Below are 8,917 nucleotides of genomic sequence, written 5' to 3'. Positions count from 1 at the left end.
GATTTATAAAGAGAAAACTGTTTTGGTGATGATACCACCATCGCATGTGCACACTGCTTGAATGAACAATCAATATTGGTGTGGTAATGACTGGCCTCTGAATGTCGATGTTCCATGAATGAAAAGTGCATATCAGCATGGAACTATCAATTATTTACAACCATATATGCTACAGTGTCATTTTACATGTTACATGCAGTTTGAAAATCTAATATTTGCAGCATTGATCTGTCTATTCCAAAAGTCCAAAATGCTTAAGCAATCAAACTTCAATGACCTATGATCAGCTTATTTTATCCTCTTGTCAATGACACAGATCCTTCGTGTTGAACAATACCAAGTTTGTTGAATTTTCTTATCAATGTGGTTGATCTACAGATTCAAAAGGTATGATGTCCTTGTCTCAGATGACTGACCAAATTGCCAGCACAGTCTATTATCTATTGGTACCTTCAGAAGCCAGTAACCAGCATGAAACTTCATTTGCCTTGCAGTCGCGATCTATCCGATCTGGACCTTGATTTTTAGCAAGAGTCCAATTCATCCCTGACATATCACTATGTCAGGACTGCATACTTCCTAACCTACCTTCCGGTCGCTATGTCCTCACACTGGCATACCGTATTCCTGAAAGCCTGCAGTTTCTCAACAAGCACTTCCGTCCAAATGAGTCCGACGGAGATTCCAATCATCCAAAGCTGCACCCCTCTTCACGTATTGTAGTTCAAAGTATAATGCTAGTATATGCTAATCATCAGATGCTTTAGTAACCAGGAGATGCCCTTGATGTGCATTACTATATTGACAGCCTGGGAGCAAGAATTGTGTGAAAGCCACCTGCAGAGAACGAACATTATCGCATACATCTAATCATATCAAAACTATATGTGCTGGACAACATTTACGCATCTTGAAAGCAACCCTTTGATGGGCATTGCCGGCCAGGGAGATGGGATGATCACCATCAAATTAGATGACTTTGTTGCTACGCATCAGAAGTCAGTCAACCAGGGGCAGGCATGTACAACAGTTCCTTGGAAGCAGTGGAAATTTCACAGAAAGTTCACCCGAATCAGACAAGTTTTCCTGCCAACAAATAAATAAATTATTATCAGCATGGTCATTTCTAAATTGGAACAGCTTCTCAATGGGTAAACCAATGTTTCCTAAGCTGAAACAACATTTTTCTCATTGGACTATACTTGGGACCCAAAGCAAGAGACTGACCTGATAGTGTGCTCACTGCTGCTGGATACAGTCAGAGGAAGACCAAATCCAAGGCCAGTATTTAAAACCACCACCATTGCCTCTCCTTCAGACCTTTTATGAGCTGACACTTCCTAGGAAGAGCAAAAGGCACAAAAGGGAAAAGATGCCTCTGGGTTGATGAAAAGTGATGCAGCACAATTAGGTACTTTCGTTAGTCTTTTGGACCACTTCCAGATATCTTCACCTTTTCGTGTTTGAGGTGAGACTTCTATGGTTCAGGTTCTGCTGAACAAGATAGCAAAAGCAGAATCAAGATCTGATGTTAATTCTTGATTTTTAACGGTATATATAAGGAGCAAGAAAGATGGATCAAGAAGAGGTTCATATCGCGGTGGGGAAGAACTTCAAAAGAGAGAAGGCTAACATATTATGGGCAGCTGCAAATTTCCCAAGGGCCACACTAGTTCTTGTCAATGTTCACTGGCCATCCAAGTGGATGCCTTTCAGTAAGATTTCTTCAGTCAAATATTTCCATCCTTTGTACAGCTCTAATAGTCACCCATGTGCAATTTTTTAGAAGGAAATTTAAAGGATGTTTCATCAGAAAAAAAAACATGTGCAGTTCAGTGTACTGTCTTTCAACTTGTGTGTGAATAGAAAGTAATACACTATCCAATCCTATAAAGAAGCATTTCAAAGAGATAGATAATAGGAACGCAATTTTTTATCATTATTTAGTAAATGTAGCCATCTTAGATACCAATACACTTTTTCTCTCAGAAAAAAGATACCATACACGTTTAATTTTTCTACCAGGCCAGGAAAGGAAATGCCTAATCAACTTCCCCAGTATGATAAACAGCCTTTTCCTGCTCTCATCTTATTCTGGACAAATGCAAACACAGCAACTGCTGTCGGTAGTAAAAATGTTGTAGAAGATTACACACATGAGCGAACAGGTCTGCAGCCTAGTGGTTGCAGTGACCTTAGTAGCGCTCCAGGTCCTGGGTTCGAACCACTGCGGTTGCCTAACAGTGTTATACATGTGGCCCACATGTCCTGGGCACCCTGTAGCGCGTCTGAGCAGCCGGCCTTCGGGGCCTTTTCTCGATCAGGCCAGGAAGAGATTCTTCTTAGTGCAAAACCATGCGGGCTGTTTTCCCCCCACCAGCCGAGTTTTTATTTTATTACACACATGACTTGTTGCAACAAAATAGCTATATTTTATTAACACAAATATTAACGGCATAAAGTATAAATTTATTTTTATGAGCTGTATAAATAATTTTCTGTTTCTACTCAACAACTGCAGTGGGTGGTGAGTTGCTATACAAGTTTGCAGATGAAAAGGAGAAGCAGATGCATAGAGACAAACAAACAGAAGCAACGGTTAGGATGTTGTTACAATATAAAAGCCTGTGTGATACAAGAGAGGTAATGATCTCTATCCTATGATTTTAAGTTCAGATTAAGATAAATCAGGTTACAGCAGAGCAATTTGTGTTCATCCAAAAAGTCTTGTACCCATTTGGTACTCCCTCCTCCTAAAATAAGTGTCTCAACTTTAGTACAACTTTGTACTGAAGTTGTACTAAAATTGAGACACTTATTCTGTGACGGAGGGACTATTTGTTTTGAGATCATGGATGAACCCAGACATAACCAGAATAATTGTTTTATCCGATGCTAATAACTAAGCACACAAATCATGTGGAGACGGATCAAATCAATATTACGCTATGAATAATAAGAGTTATAAGATACCTATTTCAGAGAAGACATGTTTCATAAACAGGGCATGTATCTTTGCAGGTTAAGGCACATTACATCACACACGATGACATTCTCGTTGGTCTTGTAAACCTGATAAAGAAGCTCAAAATAAAGAGAATTGTCATCGGTTCAAGGTGAGATCTTAAATGAACTCATCCCCAAAAAAGAGCATTCCCTCTTGATATATGTTACTTGATGTAACATGTACACAATAAATGTATTAAGTTTCATGCATAAACCAGTAGAACCAAAAGTCCGAACTTCATCACCCCCTCTCACATGCGGCTCGATAAGGCCTAACATGGACAGAAAGAGTGCAAGCAATTTTTTATTTAAACTGCAATAACTGAGACTTGAACACAAGACCTCTTGGCCTTGATACCATAGTAAGTTCACAGACCAGCCACTATACCCAAAAGACCGAAGAACGAACTGATGGAGAGGAGGGGGGCACTCTCCCTCACTTCTAGGGTGCTCCAGGCCTTGGACGTGCGATCGATGTAGGCTGCAACTATTTCTATTTAATAGTGTGTTGTCCAGGCCTTGAATTTGAGTCTTGGCTCTGATGCCATATTAAGTTTCATGCACCAACCAGTAAAAACAAAAGCCTGAACTGATGGAGAAGGTTGGTCAATCCACGTATACTTCAAAAAAAAAAAGTACCTTAGTGCATATAACTGTATAACACTGAAGCAAGTTATGCAGGAAAATGGCAAAGCAAGAGGAGCTTCGCAAATGTTGTCAGGTTTGGGTGGTGCTCAATGGAAAATACATGTCCACTAGGTATAGTTTCTGTTAAGTCCATAACTGGAGACAGCTGGATCAAATCCAGTAATTACTTGATGGATGAGATCATTCCTAAGTGCAGTAATGATTATCTGAAACATACGGGAAGCATTGGATATAGAGGGAGCTCTGATTTGTTGGCATCTATACATGAGCTGACTCAGCTGAGCGACGAATCTGATGGATACACAACACCACCAAGTGATTTTGTAAGTAATCTTTCAGTAAAGCATTACACACATTTTTATCCAAAAGAGCATTACACATATGCAAATAATAACTGTTTCAGTTTACAAGTTCATGACTATGGTTCAGAGCTTTGGTCCTAACTCGTGGTGTATTCTCAAGTATGTCTCATTTCAGGCAGATGATATCATCAATGGGGATCGGGTTATTCAGATGGATGGTGCTGATCAATCAGCAAAGGTAATAACTCATCTTCGTTTTGCTTTCAAGACAACTACTAAAACATGTGCATTCAGAAATTCTACCTACTCACTCTTTAAGGTTGCCCACCACACATACAGAAACAATATCCAGGGTTTTGTACAACCCTTGCTCTCTCTTGCAAATATCCAGGGTTTTGTAATCCATGATGTACTATGCATTTGAGCTTAATGAAGATGGCACCTCGAGCGCCTTTTCCTGTTAAAAAAAATGGCATTATATTTGAATTCACTCTGTGCTTAAGCATGTTTGACCAGAATTATATTTACCACTGCTGCCACAAAGACAGGTTGATGAACTGTATCTAGTAAAAAGAAAAACAAGTGCTACCTATGACTTTTGAAATGTGCAATTTGCGTAAATAACATTAAGTTTTGCTCCATTCATGTATGATGTGCAGGAAGCTGAACAAGGCGTCGAGGAATCAAATGCTTATGAGGAGGTGGAGATTTTTTCCGAAGAGGGTGCTGATAAATCTGATGAGATACAGAGTGCCAGAAATATTTCTGAAGAGGCTGCAAAATTGATGGTAAAAGTCACATGATGCAACTTTTGTTACAGTCCATTCCTTTTGAGATCGGAAACAGTAGAGCTTGGACGGAAAAACATGCCTAGGTGAAGGTAAGCTAGAAAATAATAAAACATTCAAAATGAAATTAATACCGATGAAGATAAGCTAGAGAAAAAATAGGAGATAGAAAATCATAAGACACAAGGTGTATATCACACAACATTGGTACACCATTAAATCTCTTCTTGATTACTTCTTCAGTATGTAGCTTTTTGTTTTGTACAGGACGAAATGGAGAAGCTCCAAAGGAAATTAAAAGATCTGCAAGATGAGGGCTATAATCATGAACAAAGCATCTTGTCACCCAGAAAAGGGAACGTTTTGCTGAGGGAGAGAACCTTATCGAAAAAAAGATACCCGAAGCTGCATATTCCAGATCATATTTCCGAGTTCCCCATGTCGCGTATTGAGAAAGCGACCAATAACTTCCACTCAAAAAATCTCATAGGAGAAGGAGGCTATGGCCCAGTGTACAAAGGAAAACTAGGTGGTGTCATAGTGGCTATCAAGATGTTGGGACCCCATGGTAAACCCCATGGTAAACAAGGTTTCCCAGAGTTTCAGCAGGAGGTAAATATAATAAACATTCTATCAGGTCATTCATTTAACTATCTGAGTATGCACACAACATAGCATAAGATTAACTATAAGAAGAAACAAACTTAATACAGAGCAATAAGCAAGTAGTCCACCCTAAAAAAAAAGCAAGTAGTTCTATCTGAACTGTAGTAGGATCCCTGTTTCTTCACTTCTTTTATGAGAACTGTTTCCTCCTTTGCATATATATAAAAGAACTCACAGAAGTAGATAACAGACTTGCATACCTGGCTACTTGGAGAGGCATCTCCTGAATCGTGTTTGGAACTCTCCAGGTTGCGGTACTGAGCAGAACCGAGCACCCACACATCGTGAGGCTGATCGGCGTGTGCCAGGAATCATGCATCCTCATTTACGAGCACCTCCCCAATGGCACGCTCATGGACGGGCTCTCCAAGGGGCTTCCATGGAAGGATCGTATCAGGATCCTCGCCGAGCAGCGTTCCGCGCTAGCGCACCTCCACTCCAGCTTCCCCCATGCCATCATCCACGCGGACCTGAAGCTGACGAACATCCTCCTCGACGCCGGGAATGTGAGCCGGCTAGGGGACTTTGGAACGGCGCGCATTGTGCAGATGAAGCCTTTGAAGGAGGACACAATATGCCGGCGGACGAACCCGATGGGCACGATGGGGTACATGGACCCCATCTTCTTCATGACTGGCGAGCTCACCACAGAGTCGGACGTCTACGCGTTCGGCATGGTGATCCTGCAGGTGCTCACGGGGCTGCTCGACCTCAACATCGTCGAGCAGGTACGGGAGGCGCTCAGGAGGGATGCGGTGCACGGCCTGCTGGACGCATCTGCCGGCAGCTGGCCAGAGGTGCAGGCAGAGCGGCTCCTTCGGCTGGCGCTGAAGTGCTGCAACCTGGAGCGGAAGCAGCGACCGACCTTCACGTCCGACACCGACTGGAGACCGCTGGACATCCTGCGGACCATGGCGACCGCAAGTAAGTCCCGGAAATGGAGTCGTGGAAAGTGAAGAACTGTGCCAGCGCCACAACGCGTCGGCAACTTGCTGCAAAATGTCAATAGATAGTAGTAGCATTTCTCTTGTGAACCTGCACTATAGTACATGGGTTTAGTTTGTGATGCTATGGCTTTCTCTTGTGAATGTACATTAATTAACTAGAACATGATGTATCATAGAACAGAGCAGTTCCTCTCTATCATTGTAATTTTTTTATCACGTCAATGTAGTGGCAAAACCATAGATAAATGTGCATGGCAAATTATGTAAGCGCCCACAAACATCTCATGATCCAATGACCCACATGAGCAATATGTAATAGTGTAATGTTTTTCTTTTATTTGTGAGCCTGCTGCTACTATAACTAAAGCATCACAAACTAAACCAAGTATTAGTATAACAATCAGATCAATGGGCCGAAAGGGGCTTTCACCCCCAATTTCATCCTGATTGGCACTCCCTAAGTATCAAAATATAAGAAAAAAAATTATACTCCCTTTTTGTATCAAAAAACATCTTATATTTTGATACAGAGGGAGTAATAAGCAGCACAAGCACTCAAACAGAGCAACGAACCGGATCAAACTAATGCGTGAAAGCGCAAATCGCTTGCCGGTAACACCGGTAACACGGTTACATCAGGATGCACCCGCGTTCACATGAAGTTTAGATCAGCGTCGACACAGCCGCCATATGCCGCAGGCGCAACTACGTCACAGCTTTCATTCTAGGGCAGTACATAACGGGTAATCTAATAAGTTTCGAACTGACAGTGAAGCTCAATTCTTCAGTCACCGCTCTGGCCGGTGACAGATTGTGCTCAGCCATCATCTCTAGACAGTACGCACCACTTGAGAACCAGCGTAATCGGGTTGCCCGTTCATCTATCGAATGCAGTGCAAGGCAAGGCGGACAAGCATCCACATTCTGAGCCAACCTGAAACTCCATGTCTAATTGTCTATCCTTGCCGAGATCAAACACAAATGGATCGACACAGAGGAGGGGGGGGGGGGGGGGGGGGTGCTGGGTCGGTAGAGAAACGCCATTACCTACCTGGCTGACCTTCCGTCGCCTCCTCTCCGGGATCCATCGCGGCCGCCGCCGCCGTAGTAGAAAGGGGAACGCCGCCGCGCTTTCCGACAGCCGGCCAGCCCGCTGGGTGTCAGACTCTGAGATGGGCTAGGCCGCCATGTGCACTTGTTATGTACTACTTTGGGCTTTTATAACTAACTTACGGCCTTCACTAAACGGATTAACTTGTGGGCCTTTTGTATCTCTTCTTTCTCTTTTTAAAGGTTTGTATGTAGTTGTCCTACAAAACATAGTCACTTTTAATCATTGCAACCCCTAAAAAAACTTTTAATCATTGCTTTCGGTCTTGTAATGATGTGGCACATGTGCTAGCTAAACATAGTTTCTGTAATAAGATTTCTAGTAGTTGGGCGGACGAGCCCTCGGGCTGTCTTGTCTCCAGACTTGTGGATGATGTATTACGAGAGCAACTAATTAACGAGCGCTCCTTCGGGAGCCTCGCAACGATCAGCGCCACTTGGCGCGCTCTTAGCCATTCGCCACGTGTCGCGCGCTCTGGACGCTCCCTCCGAAATTTATTTATTTTTTCGCACGCATTTTTGGCTTTTTAAACGGTTTTTCCCAGGTTTTTTCGACGTTTTGGTTTTCCACCGGTCTTCCATACCTTTTCGACCAATAAAAAAATTCAAAAAAAATTGTGCGAAAAAACACGTATTTTTTCTTTCGCGAGAGTCATGGCCGTCTCTCTCGAAAACGAAAAAAAACGCGTTTTATGTTTTTTTCCTTTCGCGAGAGTCACGGTTTTGCTTCCGCGAAAGGCACGGTTGTGCTTTAGCGAGAGTCACCGCCGTGCCTCTCGGAAACGAAAAAAACGTGTTTTTTGTTTTTTTTTTCCTTTCGCGAGTCACGGTTTTGCTTCCGCGAGAGGCATGGTTGTGCTTTCGCGAAAGTCACGGCCGTGCCTCTCGGAAACGGAAAAAAAATGTGTTTTCTATTTTTTTTCTTTCGCGAGAGTCACGGTTTTGCTTCCGCGAGACGCACGGGTGTGCTTTTGCGAGAGTCATGGCCGTGCCTCCACGGAAACGGAAAAAAAATTCTCTTCTTTTTTCTTCTTCCGCGAGAGTCACGGTTTTGCTTCCGCGAGAGGCACGGTTGTTTCGTGATAGGCACGAGCGTGCCTCTTTCGGAAAGAGAAAAAACCCGTGCTCCCGGTTTGGTTTTTTCGTCCGATTTTTTTCGTGAAAAAAAAAGTTTGTCAAAACCTATCAACATGGGATCTAGTTTTGAAGATCCCGACGCGAGGAATCCAACGGTGAAAGCGGTTCGAGATTTGGACGCACAGTTTGAGAGATAAAACGTTTTGAATAAATAGATTTACGAAAAAAGGGAAAACTCACAGGTTGCGACAAGTGGCGCGCTGCATGTGCTCCACTTGTTACAACCTGGGGAGTTGGAGTGATCTTTACAACGAGTACTCCTCAATTAGTGATTTCGATGTATTACCCATTTAAGTTGCAATAAAGCTAGCCA

General features: G+C 42.8%; 1 protein-coding gene and 1 long non-coding RNA gene across 4 annotated transcripts; one reads left to right on the top strand and one right to left on the bottom strand.

Moving 5' to 3' along the window:
- Positions 1–108: 108 nt before the first annotated feature.
- LOC120966611 (uncharacterized) lies at positions 109–3,084 on the bottom strand. 2 transcript variants are annotated; one of them, XR_005760711.3, is made up of 3 exons: positions 2,974–3,084; positions 1,228–1,491; positions 109–1,086 (listed from the first exon to the last, which is right to left on the bottom strand). It is a non-coding gene; the product is annotated as an uncharacterized lncRNA (long non-coding RNA). The 2 variants fall into 2 exon arrangements; XR_005760710.3 differs by having other exon boundaries at positions 1,228–1,494; positions 2,974–3,062.
- On the top strand, positions 1,389–6,597 carry LOC109751359 (U-box domain-containing protein 33-like). Of its 2 annotated transcripts, none has more exons than XM_073502426.1 (10): positions 1,389–1,468; positions 1,563–1,715; positions 2,522–2,643; positions 3,022–3,116; positions 3,688–3,765; positions 3,851–3,977; positions 4,132–4,194; positions 4,616–4,744; positions 5,012–5,356; positions 5,659–6,597. In XM_073502426.1, the coding sequence occupies exons 2-10, from the start codon at positions 1,574–1,576 to the stop codon at positions 6,364–6,366; spliced, it is 1,809 nt and encodes a 602-aa protein (XP_073358527.1). In that variant the 5' UTR covers positions 1,389–1,468; positions 1,563–1,573; the 3' UTR covers positions 6,367–6,597. The 2 variants fall into 2 exon arrangements, with proteins under 2 accessions (XP_073358527.1, XP_073358526.1); XM_073502425.1 differs by having other exon boundaries at positions 4,117–4,194.
- The last annotated feature ends 2,320 nt before the right edge of the window (positions 6,598–8,917 follow it).

The sequence above is a fragment of the Aegilops tauschii genome, chromosome 6 (assembly GCF_002575655.3).
Source record: "Aegilops tauschii subsp. strangulata cultivar AL8/78 chromosome 6, Aet v6.0, whole genome shotgun sequence".
Classification (NCBI taxonomy): domain Eukaryota; kingdom Viridiplantae; phylum Streptophyta; class Magnoliopsida; order Poales; family Poaceae; genus Aegilops; species Aegilops tauschii.
Note: the sequence above shows the minus strand (reverse complement) of the source record. Positions and strands in the feature narration are given on the sequence as shown.